We start from the raw sequence: 26,269 nt of genomic DNA, 5'->3' as shown, positions 1-26,269 counted from the left end.
TCAGTTTGGCTACAACATTTATTTTTATTTTCTCAAAAGGACAAACAAAAAAATCCAGAAAATCAGATTACAATATTGTTTTAAATGCTTGCTCATATGTTTCCATTTTTAAAAGAAGCTTTTTCAGGTTCTCTTTATTTTTGCCCTAAATGACAAATGTTTAATTAACATTTGTTAATGCAATATTGGTTGTCCCAACCGTAATATTGTAATATTCTGTTTAACTCATCTCCTTGGCATGACATTAAACCCTGCGTGGGACGCTGACTCCAGTCAGGAAAGGTTCTTGTGCTTTTTTTTGTGTAATGCGCAAATGGATTTTTGCAACCTATAAGCAATCCTAAAGCCTAAGGAAGTAAAGACATGTTTCTGCTTCCAGTCTTTATGGGCTGTTTTTACCAAAATAGTTATGGTGGCAATGGTTTTAGAGTAAAGAGAGAAAAGGGATACTATTCTGCACCCTAGTTTCAAGGGTGTGGCTGAGAGTCAGGAAAATTCCTGATGTACAGGTTATTGATGCACTAACTTAATGCCTTGCAATTTTTGTTTTTATCCAAGGGAAACAGATCATGGAACCATATTATATTAGACCTTGTATTTGAAGCAGAAAAAATAGATAGCATTCATGCAGGTGTGCGATGAATGTTTCACACAATAAGGAGCCTACTGTATATGCGAGCAAAAAAAAAAACATTTTATTAATAGATGTTTTAATTGGTAAGAAATACGATGGGTAATGGTTTTAATGTTAATGCATTTTATAAATTCATCAAAACGTCATAAAAAAATCACAACCAGACTCCCAGTTGCTTTTTTTTAAAACAAAAATTGAACAAAACAATTTCCTTTTACACACAGGTCTTGACACAGCTCCATTTTGGATCGACAACCTGCTCTACTATGGTAAGAGCTGATGCCAACAGCAGAGCAGCAAGGTGATCACTTTCACTAGAGGCTGAAGCTCCGACACATTCAAATATTTACCGCGCATGTTTTGCACATCAGTACAACAACCACAGGCACTGCACACACGTAGCTATCGTTACGCCGAGACCCTAAAGTACACAGCCTCAGTTTGAGGAAAACGAGACTGCACTGGCAATTGTTACTAAGGCAACACAGTTACGGACACAAAAACAATTTTCTGCGCATGGCACATCAAGTAACTCACGGGCACAATAAGAACACAGGGCTCATTTCTAAATTGATTTTGCATAATTTCAAACATATAACACTGTCCTAAGGATATACCCTATATATTCGTTTACCATGCAGAACTGTGGATGAATACCAATCCCAATAAACTCCCCTTTTTTGCATATAAAACCAGTCCCTGAAAGCACACTACATGAGATAAAATAAGCCATTGAATTTACCATTTCAGGTATTTGATCACATGCTAAAAAGCAATTATATACGTACTATAAACTTACTGTGTATAAATAATGATTTCCAGATAATAAGTAGCTGTGTGTCACAAATCATAATACTATTTTTCAATATGCAATACTTTATATACATAAAGGTAATTGCTTGGATTGTTTCTCATCAAGCTCTTGTGCAAATAAATCAAAGCACTTTTTATTTACAGCTGATACTCAAAAGCAGACAGACACTTCATCAACATTATTATGACTTAATTGTGCTTTTTAATTTTTACATCTATGTACTTTTGTGGGATTAGCTGAGTTCTACTATCACTAATCTAATTCACCTGGAGTGCTATATTGTTCTCCCTGTTGTAGTGCAAGTGAATTCAGAGCTTCTGAAAGATGAAGGACAAAGGCTCTGAGTGAGGCACAATGCCAATAAGACTTACAAAACATTCCTCTTGTAGCTCTGAAAAAAATGCTTCTTCAACATCTTACAAGTCCCTTTCCTGGAATCCTAAAGACCCTCATTCTGATAGTTTTTCACATACTGTATAATGCAATATGTCCATAAAGTGAACATGTGTCTATCAGCTATCAAGCTGTGAACCAGAAGATTCATATAATTATATCATCTTCTGTAAATCAATATGGAACTGAAAATACAGTATTAGTTTTACCACTCTTTTGTAAGAGGTACCAATTCAAATGTTGAATGTTTTTACATAAAAGTTACAGATTAACAAGATACTAAAAAAGGAATAAATATAGAGTATATTTCTAAGGGACATAGACTTTGGTCCTTTAAATGAAAAATTGTATGAACTTTGACTTTTACTATCTGCTTTAATGTGGGTTAATACAATTATCAATTGTAGTGAATTACAATTAATAGTCTTCAATCATTTCTGAAATTTGTGTGTATTAAATTTGAAGTACTGTAATTTCCAATGCACTCTTCAGCTTGCTATACCCCTTGCCTATTCATTAATATTAATTCGATCCAGACACTTAAATGCTGCTAGCTGCACCACCCTAGAGCAAAATATCTCTGCATCAATATCACTCGATGAAGAAATGAATGAAGGAAACATCGAATTATCTAATCTAGGTCTGGAAGGCAGACACAAGCCATCTAACAGTGCTTTGGACACCCAAAATACGATACAGAGACATTTATAGACACATATACAGTACAGCTTCAGAGGAAAGAATAAAGCACTGGTACATTCACAACAAGCATTTCATTTGTCTAATGAGATTTTGTCAATGGGGTCTATAAGTCTTGTCCCAGCCGCTCAATTTCCTCAATGAGGAAGTCAATGTCGTCGAAAGTGGCTGCGGGGTTCGAGATGACCATTCGGAAAAAGTTGACCTTTTCCCCTTGCGGTTGGTAACTCACCATAGTCGTCCCATACTCCATCATCCGTGCCTTGATTACTGGGGCAACCTGCCAGGGAAAAAATGCAAAAGCTTTTTCAGCGCCCCATCATTTATTTGCTCAAAACAACATCTTACTAAAAATATAAAGGTCTAGAGGTCAAATAAATCCTGCAGATAAAACAAAATAAATCAGTATGCAGATGTAAGGAATCTCAAACCGACTAGCAAATGTGTCAATTCATCACTGTACACAGTGCAGTGACAAGGATTACATATGGACAGTATGATCCTTAACATTAAACTAAATGCATTGATGAGTAAAAAAAATAAAGTTATGTATGCTGTATGTAAAATTTAATCTGATACTGTAGCATAAATAATCATAATGTAATTTAAAAATGTTTTTTAACTCAGTGCAATGTAAAAGTCAATTGATCTAATAAAACCAAGAATAAAACTAAATTATACATTAAAAGATATAGTAAAGAAAGACAGATTTTAAAAATGTTGATCATCTTCCAGTTTCTAATGGATGTAGGCAGTGAGTTCCACAGACAAGGATCTACAATTCCACTCTAAATTTCACAGGGAGTCATTGCAATTTACAGAGGACTAAGGATTAAGTGTTGTTTTGTTCTAGTTAGCACATGAGCTGCAGAATTCTGGACGTACTGAAGCCTGTTCAGCTGCTAAGTAAGTTAGGTATATTATAGTGGTCTATAAAGACACGTATCAATATTTTAGCTTTAAATTTACAGAATTAACATTAAAATTATGTTTGTAAAGGAGAAATTAGTTTGCACCTAGTTCAGATTGCTAGCTGGATGACAAAAGTCATCTTGGTTTTAACTTTGTTGTTTCTGTTATTATTATCCCATCCAGGAAATTTACTAAATTACAGTTGGAAAAAACGATCGGCGCAGTATAGGTGTCAATTTTAGATATAATTAAGCCGCTGTTGTTCATAGCCAAACTTCTGATTATAGGATTGTCTTGATAACCTTATTGTAAATGAAAATGTTGTATATTGTATATGTCCAATGTAGAAAAAAGTTGGTCATAGAAAAAAAACCAAGAACTTTAAAGTCCAAAATTTACATTTGTTTTCCAGTTTCAGCCTAATGAAAAGCTGATGGTCTTGTTCAACAATCTCACTGAGTTTATTAAATGATTTCATTTTTTCACCGGAGTGAGTTTTTTTAAGACTTTATCTTGATGCACAAATAGTATTTTCTGTTGTGATAACTGACTGTAGCAGGTCATAAGAGTTCATCTCAGCACGGCAAAGCTAGTTTTTTTACACAGGAACTAAAATAATGTTATTTATTTTTTGCTGAATTCAATACCTTGGAGCCTTGTACGAGACCAAATAGAATATTTCTTTTGATATTTGGAGATAGATTCAATTGTTCCTTAGAGGAGTTCTTGTGAGTGACACTATGTCACGGTAACTAATTATACTGTCAGTCTCACCCAAGTGTGTTTTTCTCTGTTATATGTTCTACTTGAATATGTTTCAGTGTGGTTTGAGACTGTTGACTTTATGGCTCCAAGCTAAAGTCATTGGGACACAACAGGGTATAGAGCAATTTGGTAACAAAATCTCAGGACATTTTCACTAGAAACAACTGTAAGATTAACGAATGTACTAATGTACCAGAGAAGGAATTCAAGGTCTGGGATCTGTAAAGTGATTTTCACCTTATACAGTAGTAAGAATGTAGCAATCGATGTGTCCTTGATAATGTGAACCTGGTCTTTCAAGTTAAGTAAATTTACTTACAGATTTTTTTATTTGTTCATCTGTTTTAAGCGGACAAAACTCAAGTAATAAAACTTGATTTTTTTCCCATTTTTTTATTTATCACCATATTGAACTGATATTGTAACCTCATATTACCTGTTTTTTATTCTGACAAATAAAGCAATTAAAATTAAAATTAAGTGGATTGTTCCATTGTACTTAAGTCCGTGCTCTTTTGTTGTTTTATGGCATAACAAACCAAATACTGTTATATGTCATATATGATAAGGCACTGTAGAGCACATACCGTAAGATTTAACCTGCTTTTAATTTTAAGATGCTTGTATTTGATGGATGGGAAAAACAGTTATGTCTTATGGTTTGTAAAATATTTCCATTCTGGCACAGATAATATTTTTCTTCTCAAAGATCTCAATCAACAGCAAGAATACAATCTGCTTACGTATCAAAGGGGATACACAGATTTATGGAATTAATAACACATACATTATATGGTTAATAGTTGGTATTTTTACATTCACATAGTGTCCTCAAATAATGAATAAATTCCTGAACCATTACAAGGTGTTTAGAGAAATAAAGCATGAAAATACGTATTTTACGAAAAGGAAAATATTGCATTGCTAAGATGAATGTTACAAATGTGGGCCTTTTCTGTATTTAAATCATTTTCAGAAAAGCATAAATACTTAATGAATTGATAGTAACTCAACTTGATTTGGGGTGGTTTATTTACAGGATTTCTCACATATCTTCTTTAAAAGTGTATTTAGAATTAAAGTGGGGGAAAAATCTTGTTTTCATCCTTATGGCATTCATCTCATAAAGCAAAGCTGTGCATGCTGTCATCAAATACCTGTCATTTGTAGTAACTGCAAATGGTGCATGTACAATATGATCATTTTCAGTGTATTCATTGGCATGTGCAAAGAATAGACTGTCATTATGTTAATAAAGTCTGTTCAGATGAGTTTGGATTGCTATCATTTCAGAAAAGAGGAAATTGAAGCTCATTGTGCAATCAGCACATTGCCACGCATACTAAACAGTACAGAAGGTGAGCAATTACAATGACCATTTTTAATTACAGAGTATTTATTTTGCGAAAGGATAACTGGTGTTCTGGATAGTAGCAAGGAGAGATAAGCCTTTGCCCCAAAGCATTACTTTAATAAAAGATTGAAGATATCACAGAAACAAACGCCTTGTTCAGTGTCCTTGTCATACTCCAGTTCTACAGAGTTGTGTCTCTACAGACTGAAACACATGAAGTGCAGCACTCAAACAATGCAGGAATTTGTAAGTTTCCCTCTCAATCACCTTGTTCAAACTCTGTACTCAAGATTTTTTTTTAACTGAAGGACTTTTTTCGAGATGCATTACACAAAGTTATTTCTGCCCTGCTTCACTGCTTATTTGTTTCAGGAAATAGGAAGGAGGGCTATTCTACCTCCATATACTGTATTGCCAAGTAATTAAAAATACTGTATACACATGTCGAAAATGCTTCAGAAAAACTCTGGTATTTCTGAAGCATTCGGAATATCGTTTAATCACTGTCATTGCTTTTACAAAGTCATTTTAGGATTCTACAGAGCTGACGAAAAAATTGAAGTTTTATAGAAGTGGTTGATTTAAATGGACTATACAAAGAAGGACATGATTTAGGTTACAACTGGATCTGTTTTATTGCTGTTCTCTTCTTTGTATTTATTGTGTCATTTCGATGTCTTAAAGAACGTAGCCATGTTCTGGAGTAAAAGTCAGTATTGAATTGTTGTACCGGATTGTAAAACACTCTTTTCTAGTTTCCTGCCTGAAAAGAAAGCACTGGCTCATCGAGAAGAAAAAGCCGGCTCTTTGTATGACTGGCACGCATTCTGTCTCTCTGTGCTAATTGCTGATTACAGCCGCCTGCTGCTCCGGGCATCTACATGTATAAATGGTTGCCCGTATCTCATTGTTGTATTCTACACTGTGCTTTTTTTGATACCCTGGATTTTATTTGTATCCTTTGCTGAAAAAAAAAAAGAAATCTGCATGCATGCTTGGGAGGGAGGTGTTGGGTAAGGGGTGGCTCTATATTGTTATTGAGCTCAAGTATGATTGTACAAAATAGGCAGATTAATCTCCCACCTTATGCAAGCGCCTCATCCTCTCCTCTTTGTCCTCCACATAGCGAAGGCCAGGCGGAACATACCAGAAGCAGACATTGGTGTGCTGAGGCTGGAGAGAGTGGCAGAAATGCAGTTCACTAAACCACAGTCAGTTATACACCACTCATTACATTTGGTAGACATGTGGCACATCCTCCTTTGACCCTTTGAAATCAGTCAGCTTTATCTTAACAATACACTAAAATAAAGCCATACTGACATGATTCAGTATTTATGTGATGTGAAATACCATATAACTGGCAAAGGAACGGGTAACGGTTCATTCCATGCTGAAAAGAAAAGAAAAGAGGCACAACATTTTGGCTATGGAGCCTCCTTCAGCTTCAGATGAAAACATACCAACTGTATCATAAACAGGCATTTGACCAGGAGCACCAAGGAAATGAAGGGCTGTGTTCTGCAAGAAAAGAGTACGAAACTTGGTGTATTTCAGATTGCTGAATTATTTTTAGAAAGAAAAAGCTCTCCTGGCAGTATAATTGTCCAGGTAGCTGAGCTTCCACGAGCTGTTGATTCCAGCCTACCAGGGCCATTTAAATGGCAGGTCTGCTGCCAAGTTGTTAATAGTAATAATTATAGGTTGCTATCTGGGGATGCATAAGATTCACCAGCATCTAGCTAAGCTTTGGCTTTGAATTCTGCTCTCCGCACAGCTGGCTGAGCTGCTTGAGCTTCCAGGGGGCTTTGTTTCTCTCTCTGGTTGGAGTTCCTATTTGTTTTTTTCACACCACACCCGAAATGCTGTTATTCCAAATCCGTTGCGACTTTAAACTGTAGACACTATACTGTTATTCAGAAGTTTCCATGCAAGCGTGCATGCTTCTGCTACCCATTTCTGAAATCGCCAACATATTTTCTTGATGTACCTGATTGAAGGTTTTTGTGAATGCGTATCGTTAATTTGTACCAATGTCTTCCGTATATATCAGTATGTGATCATATTGGTGCAAATTGAACATACTGGTACAAATTGTTTATACATAATCACAAGAAACCTAAATCAAATATGTCTAGAAAATCTTTTGGGCGATTTCTAAAATGTGGAACAGAAACCGCAGGATAACTCTTTGTGAGCTAATCTTTTGCACCAGGATGCGTATTGGTGAACTGAGCGACAAGGAAAAACATACAAACTAATTCCCTTGTTCCTGACACCTACTAGCACAAATAAAATGAAACAAAATAAAAGGGAGCTTCTCAGCACTTGTCTCTCAGAACTGATCAATAGAGTTTTGATGGCCCTCAACAAATGGCAACTCTTGAGAGGAGAACCCTTGAAATGGAATATTTATTATGGGGGAAAAAAAACCAATTTGTCACTCAGGGTGGATGAACGACATATAGACAATATTTCAAATCTTTCACCCCATCCTGAAAATGGCTTAAGTGTACCTAATTTGGAAAAAAAACATTAATTTTGATAGTACCATATTTGCCAAACAAAAGAAGCACCCTGGGAAATATAAACTTTTCAAATAATGTTAGTAACATAGCCGTACAATTTTACTGTCCTGGATCATATCTCATGCAACTGATTCAAATAAATCATTGTAAATGCGCAAAATGAAAATGTGTAAAATCAGTTTATTTTCTCATTGTTATTTGCAAGGTGTTCTTTTGTTAGCATCGTTTATCATTAACATTAACTATTATTTGTAAATGGCAGGCAAACCTTTTGGTAGGGCTGTCATTAGCTCTCTCTCTCACAGTTCACATATGACACTAAATGGGAAACTGACAACAATTGTATTTCAGTGCCAACAGCATGAACAAATCTGAAATTGTGTTATTAAAAGAAAGTGTGTTGGTGAGCATCCTGTTAGGACAGAGTATTTCATTTTGCCTGGTCTTGTGGTCATTGTTGTTGTTTGCAAGACAAATATTTATGTCCTTTTGTGTTTTGTAGTATTGTGCCTCTCGATGAGCACCACAATGTATGCATGTGTTATGCATTTGTCAGTTAAGTAACACTCCAACTTTCTATTTCTCTTTATATTTGACTACACATCAGCAATACAATATATCAAATAATATAAACTATTATTTATTATTCATCAACTGAACAAGGAAATACCAGCAAGGTTAATGTTGAACTATTCAGTTTTACATTTACTCTAATACATATGCCTATTTTATGGGTGGAATCAAATGTGCTGAATTCAACAGTTTAGAAGCTGTCAGGTTTTGTGACATTGATAAGCTTAAGACATTCTTATCAACTTTTATTTTAAACCAAAATATAAAACATGTACGTAGCAACCCCCCTCCTCCAACTTGCCCCTGAATCTGCTCTGAACGCACTCCAAAATAAAATATATAAAAAATAATATAAATAATATAATATAATATAAATAAAATAATATAAATAAAAGAAAATGGATAAAGAATGTTAGCTTTTCTGTAAGAAATACTTTCATACTTTCAGTCTCCCAAAGAGGAACTCTAAAACACTGTGTTGAACTAGACTCTACATAACAAAGTCAATTTTCTAATAATGCCCCAAGTATCACATACAGTATATTTTATACACCTAAAGTATAAAAAAACAACCTAAAAACTTTCAAACTTTCCTTCACCTAAACAACAGTGGTTACTCCTTAACTATTAACACCTGCATGAAGGAAATCACAGCTAAACAGGAATTTGCAGAGGTTAAGGCAAAACATTGAATGACAGAAATGTAAAAACGTAACTTACCTTTCCATCAAAAACCATCTCATAACCTTCCCTGTTCTTTATTTTGTTATAAAGGTATTCCGAAAGCTCCAGGCATTTGTCAATTTGAGCCTCAAACCCTACGGTTCCCTGACATGAGGAAAAAAGAACAGATGCATTAAGAATTATTTCTCAACTGTTGTGGCAGATTATTATTTCAAATTACATTGAGTAATTCACTGGTGTAGTCACCTCAGCAGTCTCTACAAACACACACATGGTTTTGGATAAAACATGCTACTGTACATTCAATGCATTAATCTACTTGTACATCAAGCTGCAACTCTACTGATTTGGTTTTATTGAAAGGTAAGAACATATTTAATGGATTTACAGTTTGTGTGAAGAAATAATTTTAATGTGCTTCATTTCTCGAAAGAACTTGCCCCCACTTGAGTCATTTTCAGATTTTTTCCAGTTTGCTTTTACCTGCAACTTATACAGTATGATCGTTTGAAAAGTGTTGTTTCTAAAAAAATGTAGCTTACTACCAGGAGCATCAAAATGAGTAGGGCAGAGGAGATGAAAGGCAGTACAACAGCACGCCTCATAAAAACATGATATTTAACACAAAATTCAAATTTGCACACCCCTCCTTCCACCCCAACTTCACCCTTGCAGCTGCCTTCCTGGTTCATTTCTTGTAAGCGAAGGGTATTGTGACATTTATATTGGCTTCATTTCTATTAGAATTTGACAACATTTCTGAAGTCACGTAAAGTAGTGGAATGTTGCAAAGTTAAAACACAGTGAAGTTTTTATTCAAGTAACTTGTAACCATGGTGGATTACTTCTTGAAAGTACTGTTAAGTCTCCCAAAGTGACATCTCACAGATCAACCTTACAGGACTTTTTCCAAGAACTGTTTAAAGAGAGACTTAGATGACTGCACAAACAAAAAGACATACAGTGCACTGCAAAAGTATTTGGACCCTTTTAACGGTGTGCAATTTTATGAAATGCGTGTGCAGACATTTTTTTTTGTTAATATTTGATTTAATACCTGAATTCTATAACTGAAGATTCCTAAGGGTAAGATAAGTTACCATACATATCAGGAACACCTAAAGAAAAATACAAATTAAATAGTTGACTTAGGTAGTATTCAGACCTGTGAAGTCAACATTTGGCATCTGCACCACTGGCAGCAATTATAGCCACAAGCCAACCTTTCACACCCGGTGCAGTTTTTGTCTTTTCTTCTTTGCTCAAGCTCTCACAGGTTTCTTGGGGATAGTTTGCTTTCGCATTCTAAAGCTACCCTGTTGGTTGAGCCTCGTGCTTTGGATTATTGTCCTTCTGAAACAGAAACCTTCACCTGTTTTAAGCCTTTAGCAGCTGGGAACATTCGTTTCTCAAGCACTTTGTTCCATCTGTGTTTTTTTCAGATTTTGCAGATCACTCAGGTACATTGCTGTAAACTCCATGGGTGCTGAGAGAGGGGTTTTCCACTCTGCCAGGCTGGCATAATGGAGTGACTGAGACATAGCTGGCTCATACGTGCTTCCTCTCATCTCAGCCATTGAGTTCTGTAGCTCTTTTGAAGCCATCGTTGGCCGCGCTGTGGCATCCCTGACCAGCGTCCTCCTTGCCTGCCTGCTCATTTCGGAGAGGAGTTTCTCTGGTGGCATGATGCACCTTGAATTTCACGATGGTAGAGTAGCCTGTGCTCGCAAGGATATTCAGAGGCTTTTCATCTTTTTTGTTCCCCTCTGCCGATTTGTGCTTTTCGATGACTTTACTCCTGACTTGCTTTGAAATCTCCTGAGTCTTCATGGTTGAATCTTTGCTTGAAATTCATTACCTGATCTTGGAATTTCACAACAACTGGTGTTTTTCTTCTGAAATTATGAGAACCACTATTATAGCCTGCAGGCAGAGTTCACTCAGCTGCTTGTGTGGCTTGCTAATAAGTTCATTTTGTGCACCTACATTCATTTCAGTTTGTCACAGTACAGGGTTTGCATATTGATGTAACCTTGGCTGTTTTGCTACATTTTGTTTTGAACGTGTGGCGAAGGTTGCGTCTATAAAAATATTAATTCAAAGTGTCATGAACACAAGCTTTAAAGCAACAGCGTGTAAAAACAATGCAAGGGTCTGAAAACTCTTTCATGACGCTGTATATAAATAAGCAAGGAAACTGAGATGTAACCACCAGTGTTTGAACTGTTGCTGCTTAAAACACAAACACTGAAGCAGTGTGAAGTGCATTGCTGCCTGTTTGCATTGTCACACTGGGAATGCATTTATCCTGACTTCCCACTGCCAAACAGCAGTAATCACTCCTAACGTTTGTCGATCTCGACTGATTTTCATTGAACTGGACTGTCAGATAGAGGAAAAAGCCATGCTGTTTCCTTAAGGCAAGACAATCCCACAATCTCACAATAGAGAACAGGCTTAGAAAACAAACAGAATGTTTAGATTTATCAAAGCCTAATGTCCTGTGATGTACTTCATACGTTGCTGCACAATTAGCAATGTCCTGTTACTCTATACTAATGGAACAGAGTGGTTTGTTTAATGTACTGTAATACAGTATGTGCAAAGACAAAACTATTAAAATATTTAGGATCTCTTAGTTAGATGTTATCCTTGCACCCAATGTGTATTTGCATTTCAAATGCAAAGCATTAATGGTGACATGAAAGTGCTTGAGATAGAGGGTCCTGGAATTATCGGTACACCTGTGTGTTTTTTAATATTCTAAAACGGTATTATCTGTGCTGGAAATGAAAGCGAATTCAAGACTCTTCTTGAACTGATCATTTAGAGCAATCTCCAAACCTGTCTGACCAACTGAACAAGTAGAGGTCGATTCCGCACTGAAAAGTAAAAAGACATAAGAAATGCACAACATTTTGGATCTGAGAGCTTTTCAGTTGTGACACAGTCATAGTCTGGGTGGGAATTTATTTTGGGATTCTAATCCTTTTACAGTATATTAGTCCTCTACCTACCTTCGCCCTCCACATCAGCCACAGCTTAAAAATGTCAACATGGCGGCCACACTGCAGTGCCTTATCGCCCGTGTCGTAGGACAGATCATAGTGCTTGTCTTGCTGAAAGAGGTAGCAGGCGTGCATCTGGTTACAGCGCTGCATCAGTCCCTGAAGAGAGGAGAGAAAAGGGAGCTGTTGAAGCTGCCTTTGTTCGTCAGGAGTCCAGCAACCTTAACATGTTTGTCAAAATTGTATTATTTAGCTGTAGATATCTGGAGCATATTCCTTCTGACAATTGACAATTCTCTTATGAAAACACAAAATGTCTGAGGTAAGAATATAAACTACAGTACAAGTCACATTTTTGTTATACACGCAAAGATGGATGAATTTTGTAGGAATTGGTGGTCTTTGCTAAAAATCATTTTGTATTGTTTTGTTATTGTGTTATTTAAAACAAAAATGAAACAGTTACCTCTTCTCTGACTAATAGGGCAGAGCATTGCAATGGAACGGACATCATCTTGTGAGGGTTCCATGTCACAGAATTGGCCCTAACAAAGTAAATGTGAAAAAAACAAAACATTTGAAATAATAGTAACACATTTTGGGATGTAGAAAAACTAAGACAACTTGAGATTTGAAAAAATAAAGGGAACCATTAAAAACTATGAAGAAATTGGTGTGAGCACAAAAAAAGAAATTCAAACTTCACCATACAGATTAGTTTTATGAATCTTGCAAAGAATGGTATTTATTTTCTTTAACTAGCATGGCTGCTCGCGGTGCTTTTCATTGACTGTTAGACAAAGGACATTCAACAAAAAGGCAAACTTCTACATTTGTTTAGACCAGTTTTAATTCTGTCCTTACCATCATGCTATTCCTATTCCCTTACTAAAATAAATTAGGATTTGCATTATATTTTAAACAATGGCATGGCCTTTATAAACAGGAAGCTCTGACATCTGCAAGTGGCTGTAAATAATACCCTTAGATACCACATCAATGAGCAACACATGTTAAAGAGGTGAATTTACCCATTCCTTTCTCTAAGGAAATGATGTCCATAGGGCATAGCTCACGCATACCACAAGTGAGAGAGAAGCACAGGAGCATAAAGAGTAAATTTGATGGAATCACCTTTACAAAACAATGTTCATTTAAACACAGGTCTTTATTGACACACTGCAGGACAGTATACTTTATAAAATAAATCTGAGGAGAAATCTTCGAAAGCTTTGACTTCTGTTTTTCCACACTACTAGAGAACTTATGTAACATTAAAAGGTGTCTGTATTGTATGCTACACTTTTAATTTTTAAAAACGGTATCTCACGGTGTAGAGAGGTTCTTCAGTCACTGATAAGACTGAAGTCGTGTGAAATGATGACAGCCAGTCAAGCACAACAAGACATGTTTTCATTATGATTCAATAAAAGGTACTGTCTGTCATTGGGAATTCTAAATGTCACTGCAAACAACACAAAGACAAGCGACGAAATTAACCTTTCAACTCCATTTAATTTCCATCTGTGTTTCCTGGACATGAGGAGGCTGCCACCCCAGGCTCCCTAAAAACGAAAGATAAGTTAATCTCTTTCCAGTGCTATACAAGCTATTGCCATATCTGCATACGGAGACTCTGAGTGCTGCAGATTGTTACTGGAGGCTTGGCAATATCGATACTTCTTTGATGACTGCCTACTCCAGTACAGTGTCACAGCGAGCTGGAGCCTAACCCGGATAGCATATCCTTGGACTGTGAGAGAAATCCCGAGCATCTGGAGAAAAGCCACACGGACACAGGGAGGACCTGCAAACTGCACACAGAAAGTGCACGAGGGGATTGCACAGTGGAACCAGGAACTGCTGCTGTGCCAACGAACTAACATTGCTTATGGCTCCACAGCAAATAACATCAATGATACAGTAAGGGTTCCTTTAAAAGGGGAGGTGGTTTGATGGTCGGCCACAGCCAGAATGCCCAATGCCACTTAACTTTGTAATTCTTGTACAGTACTTGATGATCAACACGGATAAGTAAAGCCCTTTTTCTCTGCTGTTGTTTGTCTTGCTCCACGGTTGGAGCTCCAACCAGCTGCTCCAAGGGACTGGAGTGCACAGCACGTGCTCTAACAGTAGAGGAAGCGCAGAAAAGGCAGGTGTGCTTTAGAGCTGGCCCCAACTAACAGCAGAAGGATGGCCTGAGGGTGTCTGAAAGAGCATAATCGCAGGCAGGGATGAGGCTACATGCGCATTTGTGGAGCCACACGTGTTTCGTTCCTGAGGGATACACTTGTATTGTGAAGCACCAGCATATTTACTGCGTGGGCTGCTGGGCCAACATTTTCTGTAATTTATGATATCGAGATGAATCCACTCATGCCCTGCATGGAACCAAAGTTCTCGCAGAACTTATTGCTGATTGTTTTATGGATCTGTAGTACAACAGAGCATTTTTTACAGGAGATCAGATACTTCACAGGAGCCAGATTTTCCTTTCTGTCTTCGACAAATGCAGCAAAACGTTAACAATAGCTCTGGAAAAAGACCTTAGCCTGTGGAAAAATATATCACAGATAATAATTCATATTTAAATATACAGTGTATTTTAGAAACTGTACATGTCAAACTATTTAGATCAATTAAAAACATTTTAATATTCTTTGAATCTATGTTTTACAAAATATAGCATATCAATACACCAGGCTTTGATGTGCTGTACTGCTGTTGTTAGTTTTGACAATTAAGGATCTTGCACTTAAAAATAGTAATATGAAGGTACATATGTAATGTTGCTGCATTTAATCTAATATTAATTAGGTGTTTCGTTTATTTTAAAAAACAATTATATGTCTATGAAGAAACATAATGTCAGAAAGTAATTGTTAATACAGTATTACTCATCCGTATTAACATTCATCTACATAATTCATCTTTAGATGGACCTCCCGGAAAATGTTTAACCTCTTCATATTGTTAAAATGCAAGAGTTCACAGTACAATTGCAAAGCACAAACTCAGCTAAAAGGATAGCAAGAGCAAAATGTATAGCCATTCTACCTCTTAGGTGAGTTAAGCACAAGAGACATGCTATAGAGCAGTGATTACATATTAAACTTACATCCACATGCATCCAGACTTTGTGCTTCCTGCATATGTCTGCAATTGCAATGAGAGGGTCAAATGCTCCGTAGACAGTCGTGCCTGCTGTGGCGCTGACAAAGAACGGCACAAAGCCCTGGAGAAACACACAGCTATCTGTCAGGTTAATCAGTGTTATCAGGTTCCATACATTAACAGGAATAAACATGCAACAAGACCTACGTTTTTTTTAAGAACGACCCCTTTCTGTAATAAAAGAGAACAGTTTTCGTTTTCAGTTCCAGGCAAACTGTTGTCTTTTTTTTACCATGATTGATGATCATAAGATAATCGAGAAACAGTTTGAAATGGTTATTTAATACAGCGAAAAAACACAGTACACATGGAAGAAAAATTTGGAGGATAATACATCAAAAGCGGCTTTGATTTCTTTTCATCTGTTTTTTTTCTCAAAATAAAATGTGCTTGATGCATTAGTAAAGAAGGCTTAAATAACGGTTGCATTAATAATGCCCCGAGCACAAAAGGGAAAAATGTGTGTATCGCAAGCTTCCTCTTAATAAAGCCTCTCAGCCAGAGAGCTAGGGATTGTATAAGGACATAAGTGAGGTTACAAATGAGAAGAGACAGTTAGGTTCATCTATCCTGTTGGGTAGTTAGCAGATAATTACTAATTGATCCCAGGATTTTATTCAGCTGTTTCCTGAAAGACGCCAGGGTACTGGCTTCTTCAACATGGCTGAGTTGTTTATTCCACACTCCTACAATACTGAGTCTCTTAGCCATCCTTTTTTTTTTAAATGCACGCTCTGTACCAGCGTCCAGCTGTAACTATGCTGAATTCTGAAATGGTGCTGTGTGAGACCCAGATACATTCCTTTGAAACCCATTTTTGTGGATGTATTAAAATGACTGCATGTGGTTTCAGAAACGTAAATGATCAAAACGCACAGGGATTATGTATTTTCCAGAATAATTGAATTACCTTTTGTTTGGCTTCCAGTATTCTTCTCTCGAGGTCCGATGGTATCATTTTACCTCTGGAGAAGGAAACCGGATTATATCAGTTGCATGTTTTTGCAGTTATGACATTTGGTATTGCTAAAACATTGCAAGTGACTCGGTGTCGTGGCCCAGACATACCTCTCGTCAACCTTGATCAAAATTACACTGTCAGTGCCAATTCCCAGGGCTGCTGCTCCTTTCTTAATAGAAAAGTGGCTCTGAAAGATACATAAAATGTATTGGTAATTTTAGTATAGTAATGTTGTTCCTGGATTTTATTGAATTACCCATGAATAATTCAATTTTTCTACAGAAAATAAGCATATCACCCTTTAAGGATTCAAAGGATATCTTTGCATAAATGACCACATATGATTTATTAATACAAACGTTTAAAAGGATAATTAAATTGTTCTAAAATTCAAAATAGGCCTTTCCCAATAAAACTGAAAAACCTGCAGTAAATTCATTGAGCGGCTGTTTTTCTGCCATTCTTTTTAACAAACATAAGCTTTTGTTGGTGGTGGAAAACAGAAAAACACCGTTTGTTCGTGGTCACACGTATGGGAATTTAAACAAATATATGCAGATACATTTTTTCCTTGCGTATAAGCACAAAAAAAGTTGGTTCTAAATGGGGAAATGGCACCAGCAGGAAAGGCATTCATTCACTTCATGATTGCTTCACAGTGTGACCCAAATATTGCAGAAAGCCAAAGGGGAAATAAATGTTAGTGTCCTCAAAACTGCCAACTCTAATGTCAGCGGTGAGTTAGTCGTCAGAGTGTGAATGTGACATTTAGAGAAATCATTCCAACGTACCGAAAGGCTAACAGAAGACACATTTCTGTCCTAAATGTTTGCTGTGTTATTCCATGGCAGCAAAACACAGTAAAATGAAAACAGTGCAGGGACGGGCTGTGGCTATGATGTAAAAACCATGAGAAAGCATTACAAATGCATGGGTGAAATATGAGAAAAGTCTGTATTCTGTTTAGGTTGCCCAGGGTACACTGCCATGAAGGCAGTACCTTTCAAAGAACTACCAAGACCTTCTGTCACAAATGATTGAAATCTGTATGTACTGTAGGTGATATGATAACACGTAATTGTTACATACAAACTGTTACATTCGTGACATTTCTGTACCACCTAAAAAGTCCCTGGGTGCACTCCAAAACGTGTACTGTAACACCTCAACCAGTATTGGTGCTCATTCCACAGATCGACTAAGAGCAGCCCTGGATCTCTGTATGTGTGTGATGAAGTGGATGTGGGGCTGGATCGACTGCTGTAAAAGCTATTAAAATGTAAATGAGCAAACTAATATCATACAGAACGGCTCCAGTCCGGAAAACGACTGTATACTGGCTCGCAAACCATCTCTGCTTTTCACAGCATGGATGAGCTGTGAAACATCCGCGTGAGCTCCTCCACGCCTTTGACTTCAGACAGCGTTTTGCTCTTTGTGTCACAAATCGGGAGATGAAAAAAGATCCACAAAGAAAAAGTAAAACGATTGCGATAAAGCAAACGGCATACGTGCTCAGAGGTGAAGGCAACCAGTCTTGGAACAGCTGACATTCCTTTCTCCTTCACTTCGGGGAACATCTTGAATCGGGCAACCAGCATTGCATACATATTAGATATAGCACCACCTGGGGGAAAACAGTTCAACAGGGCTTCAGTCTTTAACATTCAAGATTGTTATTGTTTTGCACCGCATGTGTATTAAATGTAGTGACGAGGAAGTACTGTCTTTTTTCTCACGGCTCTTTTAGGTCACTTATTGCACTGTGCGGCTCATGCAATATGATGAAAGAGAAGCTCGTGGCCTTTACATTTCTCTCTCATTTACAGTACATCTTTTTTTTTGTTCCATGTCCCCTTGAATAGGTTTCTGTTTGAACTTCTCTTCCGGTATATGCCTATAACACTCTGACAGGCTGATTGACTGTTACAGCCAAAATAGTTCCTTACAGACTAAAAGACTCAGTGTTTCACAATCTAATGGTCTATCAGTGGATAAAAGACATATTGCACCAAAGTTCTCGAGTAAAATCGCTGACTACAAGTTCAAAGGCTTATTTTAGTGCGATCCTTTGTCTCTCTTTTTAAAATAACAGAAAATATCAGTTATTGGAAAGACGTTCACCCTTCTACTAAAGTCCTTATCTTTCTTCATGTCTGTGCTTTTGGGGTTTAGCCATTTTATGACTAAAGAAAGACTTTGAATATATACCATAGAAATCAAAAAGCAAAGTAAAACCATTTCCAGTTTTTGTTAAGACGCCCTATTTGGAGTTTTGCAAGAAAATCCACACTCATTTTTGAATGAGCTTTCGCTTATGAAAAGTTGTTTTTTACATAGTTTGCCTCATTGAGAATGGTATTGTGAGAGATTATGATATGCTTACTAGATTTTATGCTCTTCTTTTGCAACACCTTCTACATTTTGATTACAGTGTATGTGACAACATACTGCATGTGATAATAAATCTTTGTTTGTGACTTTGCATGCACAAAGAAGGTATGTGTACTAACAAAAGGCACACTCATTCCCCAAAGCATGCGTTATGATATAATAACAAGATTATCAGAGGGATCACATTTGACTGTAAGTATTGTGGTTGCTAAATCACCTGGAATTGTGGAAGACCCTCAAATACAAATAAAGTCACCAAGGTCTATTAAAACTATAAATTCCAGACTCAATGATGCTGAGCTGCAGAACTGCAATATTGCAAATATGTTAGGAATGACATCCATTAGAATAATGGGGGAATATATGTAGTATTTTACAGTGAATCACTGTTGTGTATCTCATTTGGCGCTAGAAGAGTATGACAAAGAAGCAATAGTATAGGCAGGGAACTTACTTCAGCTCACCAAATACAATACAAATCCACAATGCTATACAGTACATGGAAGAAGTAACTTCCTCTTAGAATGCATACTGTACAATTGCATCAGGTTTAGTACTTATTATGCATAGCTTATTAATAAACAGTATATAATAAACAGCAAGGAAAACATTTTCAAATCCACCTCAACCAGTCATTCTTGCTATGTATTTTAATTATTTCCTCTTCAGTCTCCATTTGCTTAGTTGGCTTTGTCTCAGAGAGGGTAATGTACCAACATCATACTCCCCTGCCCAGGGCTTATGGTTGGTCAGGAAAACTGGTCTTCAGTGGTTTATGGCAGGACAGTGGTACCTCAAACACTGACGCCAAAGGCCACTGTTTCATATTTTGTTTGATAAATGATTATTTGAAATATAACTTCTCCTCTAAATTATCCTGACTGAAAACCTTAAGGGGTTTCTAAAAGGTCTTCACAATGGATTGAAAGCTTTTTACTGGCATTATCATATTTAAGAGCCTGCCATCAATGGTAATCCCACTCATGAAAGCAGCTTTTTTTACTTGTTGCTTAGCAATCATTGGAGCACCCCTACCCCTCCTCCCTGCCCTACAAAAATCATTTCAATTTCTTCCCTGCATGCAGGGAAGATGGTATTTTGCTAATAGTTTCCAAATTAAATTAAAGAACAAGTTTTATTTTAAATGATTACTTTTGAGACTTGGTCACTGCATGCATGAAAATGACTGACCTTATACTAAGGTACTGTACCTAAGCTACTGAGCATTTCAGAAATCTTGTTAGGGAGAAGATGTATTTTAACAGATCTGTCCCCCCAAAGCAATTGCTAGGGCTTACATGCAGATCTAAAATCAAACGTTCTCTCCAATGTTGACAGGAGAAGTCACCTTACTTGTTCTCTGTCATTTAAAATGTGTGCAGAAACCTGGGTACCCTGCATGAGAACCAGTCAACTGATACTTTCAGATGCGGTGAGATCGGAACCGGCCAATCCCTTTCAGCTCAGAGAGACCTTGAAGAGTCATATACCCGGAGAGAATATTCCATCCCCGTTGCCTTCCGGCCAGCCGATGATCTCCCTCATCTTCTTCAGTGTGACGTACTCCAGCAGGACAAACACCGGAGCGATCTCATAGGTGAACCTGGAGCCGGCGGGAAGAGCACAGGAGCCATCACTCACATTCCTGACTCCCTGTGGTCACTAAAAATCCCAGGGTGTCTCTCCAAAAAGGGTGTAACCCCGGTGTCCTGGCCAAATTTCCCATTGGCCTTAAGAAATAATCCCCATCTATGAACTGGCTTCATCACTCTGTTCTCCTCCCCACTAAGAGTGTGGTGAGCGTTCTGACGCACTATGGCTGCCGTTGCATCATCCAGGTGGGGCTGCACATTGGTGGTGGAGGAGGGGATCCCCATTACTTGTAACATTACTTGTTACTTGAGTGGAGTGTCCAGAAAAAGCGCTATGTAAGTGTAAGCAATTATTACTATTATTATTATTAATACAATACAATACAATACAATACAATACAATAAAATACAATTCAAACATAACAAAATAAAAGTTCAAAAAGGGAACAAAAAGGGAATTGTTGGGAACAATACCGAAATACATCCTTTGATTTAGGATCAGGGGCTAAAGATTTACTTGCAGCTCTTTGCCAGAAGTTGGTTTAGTTATGATACTTAACAAAACCAACTACAACTTCAAAAACTACAGAAGGCAATTTCCCTCCTAGATTGAATTATCTCCTCAACAAAGTTCCAACCAAGCACTCTATTTTAAGATTTTCTTAAAATGGATTCTCATTTTTAACATTATTTCAGCACGTTTTATGTGTTTCAATCGGTTCATTTTGCATTGCGAGAGCAACACAACAAATAATGACAGCTTTAACTAATGTTATTATTATATTATTAAACATGCGAGACTATGAGCTGGTCTCCCATGTGCTCAGTACAGTTACCAGGCACTAACCAGACCTGATCTGGCATATCATAAAAACACTTTGTTGTTGCCACTGTTATTATTTTATATTTACAGAGCAGATGCACAGTCCATTTTTACTTGCTTACTTTTATATGTCACAATTCAACAGTATTGCACTTACTTTTGCTGTGACAGCTCAAGCACAAGAAATCCTGTCTTAAGCATTCTCAAAAAACTTTGGTAATGAATTTTATTTCAAGTTATAACGGTATGTATCAGTCGTGCTGCAGCTCCCAATGAATGATCACTTAATGGTCCACAACATGTATTGTGAATCCATTAATATAGATGTGGGAGCAATAGACCATCATTGTATCACTTTCCGGGGGTAATTTGGTTCTCTTTGGTTGAGAGAGGGTACACTATAATTTCAATGAGACCACATTAACAAGGCAGTAAAGTATAAGAGAGAATCTGTACTCTAAATAGCAGCTGCAGTTTATAGATCACAAAACATTGGAACATTTCAGTCAGCTATAAAATATGACTGCTGTTAGTGCAATATGCAGATCTTTGCTACTGAGTGATAAAAGAGACAAGTCATTAATAGCTAAATGTTAACTGATAAAAAACTTATACCATTCCTCCACAAAAATTAAACTAAATAAAAGAGAATTATCCAGTACTTAGATGAAGTCTGATCACATGGATCAGTTCAATATTAAACGCTTCGAGAATCTTATTGGATGTCCTTTATTATAGTGGTTCCCAACTCTGGTCCTTTGGGTCTAACAGCTTTACTGGGACTCCCTACATCATACAGAATTTAACAATATCTGCAAGACTGATGCATTTAATTTCTTACATAATGAGCAATCATCTTCCGTGCTTGCTTCATAATAAACTTCAATTAATCCCTTTATGTGTTGTCAAAGTGAAATCTCCCTTATGTAACGTGTTACTAAATGCTCCTGCCACTGTAGTTGTGAACATCGGAGATTCCCAGTTCTGTGCGAAGATGGCACACAGTCTGTGGCCATTCCTGAGTTACAGGTACACTGGATCTAAATTTAGTTTGAGAATCACATACAACTGCCAGAGTATAGAACCGCATCCACAGCCATTCCCCCATATTTCTTTATATGTATATAATTATTTAAAAGGCCATATATAGGCTTAAAAGTACCTATATAATATTCCTCACAGAAAAAAAGCAAGATGAAAAATAAGCTTGCATTGTGGTAGTGTCTCATACTCACATATTCGTATTAGCGGTAGAAGTCAGCCAGTCCGCTGCCAAGCCGACCATATCTAATCCGGTAGAAAGCTGATTGAAGTACCTGGGGTGGCCTATAAATAGAAAGCAGTAAAGAAAGAGAGTTTGTGTAATAATAAGTCACAATAGGACTATGCCAATATCTATGGTATAGGAATATTAATCATTCATCACAGTGCTTATATTCTTAAAAATGCAAAAACCAGTTCAATTAGAAGTCCCAAATATTTGCTGAATACAGTAAATGGCTTTTCAGTAAACACTGTAGGAGTTAACATTAGCATGAACTGACAAAGACCTGCGTACTGAAGCTGCACGATACTCCATTGAATTCAACTACAGTTTATTTTGTTTAAATGTCAGGATAATGGCTATGGCATTAGCGCATATAATAATAATAATAATAATAATAATAATAATAATAATAATAATAATAATAATAATAATAATAATAATAATAATCATTATTATTATTACAATACAATACCTGCAAATTACAGACTATAGTGTAAAGCGTTAGATACAGGCTTGTTGACTTTATTTTGCATTACTATGTTATTTTCGGGTTAACAGGCTAGCATCTAACGCTACTCTCTGAACGCATTCAGATGGAATCATTTTCAAAACCTATGAACACTTCACATCACATTCTTCTCTCGGAAATACTGTCGCGATGACGATGACGGTTCAACTCGGCGCACACAAAGGGAAGATACCTGTTTTTATCGCGTATTTCAACGTTGCACGACAGTTTAACAAAATATCATCCAGCGTGTCTGGCTCGTCGGAAAGCTCCCAATTATTTGTTTGAAGCAATTCGTTGGGATAATGGAAATCAATGACTTTTGTTGACCTGTCAAACGTTTTCACTATGTACGCGAGCAAAATATCCACAATTTCCTGAAGAAATGTTATGGTTGCTAGGTCTCCATCTGTTGCTGGCAGTAGATCTATGAAATAAAATACATAAACGTTTTAAAATCTTTCATGCAATTTTCGTATTATTACAGTACTACGAACTTTTTTTTTAACGTACATTTTCTACAGGCCTAAAATATCAATAGCTCTAGAAAACAATCCGCTAAATGTGGTTTTCAGAAACAGCAAATTATGTGGTCTTCCAGAACGTACGATAATTTTGAAAAAGAAACAATCTTGTAAGTCTATCATGTATCATAATACATTTTTCATGTATTTGTTAGACTTAACCAGTGGAAATGACATTTCAACTCCTCCATTGCACTGCTACAAAGTGTTGCCGAGCTCTTCTAATGTGTTCTTACTGCTGGCTAGTCAGTGCCCAAAAGTTACAACGGAGAAATAATCTCACTTTAACCAAAAAAAAAATATTTAACAAAACGATCACAGTAAATAGCATAATGAATAACATTGTTTCAGACGAAGGGTCCCAAGACTATAGTCTGCAAATATATACTGTATATCCAGCCGCGAATTTGCAGTCTGCTTATACAATACATACCGTGCAGTACAGGTATGTGTACAAAAAATAACAAGGATTTCTCGAGTTTGATCATTGCGCTATGTACCTGTTGAATATAGGACTGAGAAATCTACGTTCGTTTTGGAACAATTGCATGGTTTGCTGCACTCGCAGGTCTCTAAAGTCGCTCCTTGTTGTTTAGTTGTGGAGTCAGTCGTTTTTTCCCCTTCTCCAACAGAAAGCAGCGCTATAATGTTTAAAACAGTGTTTTTTTCTCCAGTTAGAAAATGAGTCTTACAGATGAAGGTACAATCATGCTACACGACATAACGACATAAAATTAAGAAGTCATATTTACAGTACGTACATTCCATACAATATATACATTTAATAAAATTCTCAATTTTTGTTTCGCAATCGTTATATTTAAAAAGTAAAACGTACCACATAATTTTGATCCAAGCCCTCCTGTGAATTTCTGGGCAGCCTGACACCAAGCCCTTGCTAAACGAATAATAAATGTTTCAAAAGGTTAACTTTGAAATTCACAAGGTCGTTCCTTTGTGTGTACACATTGATATTTAAAACGTTTGCGGAGAAAGCTTTAAAAGTCCTAAGGTAGACAACTAGGATGCCTTGTGTCTTATTTTTAACCTTCTGGTATATAACTAAACAAAAAAGATCACTATACTCGACTATTCATTTTTAAACACTTATTAAATAAGTTTCATTTAACATATATGTTAACATCAAATTAATCTTCTAATTCTTGCGTTTTCTGTCTGACTTAACCTTGAGAAAAATAATACGCGTGCCATAGAGTGTATGCTCGGAGCACAAAGATAGTCAAACATAACATTGTCACTGTTGGTTTAGGACATTGATTTGAAAAATTTGCTAAAATAATCACAGACTATTTCCTTCAGCAATTCAAATATTTTGGGCATTTTGCTAATTAAATGCCCCGAAATGTGATCACAGTATTAATATAAACACTCGGATCTGTACCATTGACACCAAAATAAACGTACGATACATACTTTTGGCTGTACCATTGACATAAAAAAAAACGTACGATACATACTTTTGGGGTCCTGGTATTTACTTACGTGTGCTTGGGCTTTGGCTGCTGTTGTTCCCCCCATTTTCAGTACCAAAAGACCAAAAGCCGTGTGATGCCATTAGGAATTGTTGCTAGCAGTTTCTCAGAAAACGAGACAAATTGCGCCCATCCGGACAGTCAACAAGGGAAAAGGAGCTGTTCAGTTACGCGGTGCTGATTCTGTCCCGGCTACGTTCTCCCCCGATCGAAGAAAACTGCCCAGACATTGAATGTACTGTAGACAAATACACAGCTGGCAAGCGCATAACGTGACTGCCACCTTTCTACGGAGAATCCTTTTTCATCTCAGACTTCCACAGGTATCAAACAGCTGAAACGCAAATCATTCACTATGTCGCTGTTTAATATTAGCCTTAAGTTCGGGCACAGTTAAACAGTGCGAGCTGCAGTTGAAGGAGAGGTGATTATTCACACCGAATCACAAGCGCGCCTTTCAAGCGCGTCTGAAACAACTGGCAGGTACAGTACACTCACTCTCAGACGGGCATCTGTTGGTGTATTTAGGTGATTGGATCGGTTTCGCGTGTACACAAGCACAAATCCAAAGAAAGGCCCTTTTTGGTTGTTTGCTTTAGAAGTCACTATTTGTAATCGTCGGGCTCCGCAAATCACACAAGGCTTTTAACTGTTTAAAGGCGAGTAAGACAGTGTTTTTATATCCGTGTCGAAAATCCACCGTACAAATAGCCACGGGGGTGTATTATGAAATTAGTAAGTAATTTAAGGTTCAAGCCCTCCACGGTTCTGCCTCGTTTTAACGTCACTAAAGAATTTCCAGTCTGAATCACAAGATGACGAGCAAGTCTGCGTAGTGGGTCGTGACCATTAAACCGCAGCAGTTGTCCCCTCTACTTCTGTTGATGGTAACATGCATCTATGTGACTGGACGAACATACTGTTGGATTTTTTTTCTTTTTTTTGGGGAAGCAGCAGCTCCAATACATTCAACTCATCCCCGTATTTCCCCGCAACTTCAGTAATTGCCTCCCTCCAGTGGAAAATGACTTGGCAGCCCTGACATCATTAGTAATAACACGTAGTTCTCTGCGCGAATTCAAACTGAGTGCTCCGTGAAGCGTGGCATTCACGTCTGCAGTCCATTTATTGTGGTGGCTCGTGATTGTCCCCTTTAGGCACTTTCTGAA

The 26,269-nt window shown here is 37.1% G+C and overlaps 1 protein-coding gene across 1 annotated transcript; it reads right to left on the bottom strand.

The window, feature by feature from the left end:
* gad2 (glutamate decarboxylase 2) lies at positions 1–26,269 on the bottom strand. The gene is made up of 16 exons (XM_088642755.1): positions 25,111–26,269; positions 24,446–24,505; positions 24,108–24,248; positions 23,277–23,510; positions 22,544–22,634; positions 20,384–20,496; positions 18,011–18,126; positions 16,607–16,686; positions 16,449–16,503; positions 15,483–15,599; positions 13,865–13,929; positions 12,831–12,909; positions 12,374–12,523; positions 9,393–9,500; positions 6,655–6,744; positions 1–2,820 (listed from the first exon to the last, which is right to left on the bottom strand). Exons 1-16 carry the CDS (start codon positions 25,181–25,183, stop codon positions 2,647–2,649), a joined length of 1,746 nt encoding a protein of 581 aa, XP_088498881.1. The 5' UTR covers positions 25,184–26,269; the 3' UTR covers positions 1–2,646.

Source organism: Lepisosteus platostomus, chromosome 8 (assembly GCF_059453375.1).
Source record: "Lepisosteus platostomus isolate fLepPlt1 chromosome 8, fLepPlt1.hap1, whole genome shotgun sequence".
In the NCBI taxonomy this organism is placed as follows: Eukaryota; Metazoa; Chordata; class Actinopteri; order Semionotiformes; family Lepisosteidae; genus Lepisosteus; species Lepisosteus platostomus.
The sequence above is the reverse complement of the archived record's forward strand: the minus strand, read 5'-3'. Positions and strand labels throughout refer to the sequence as shown.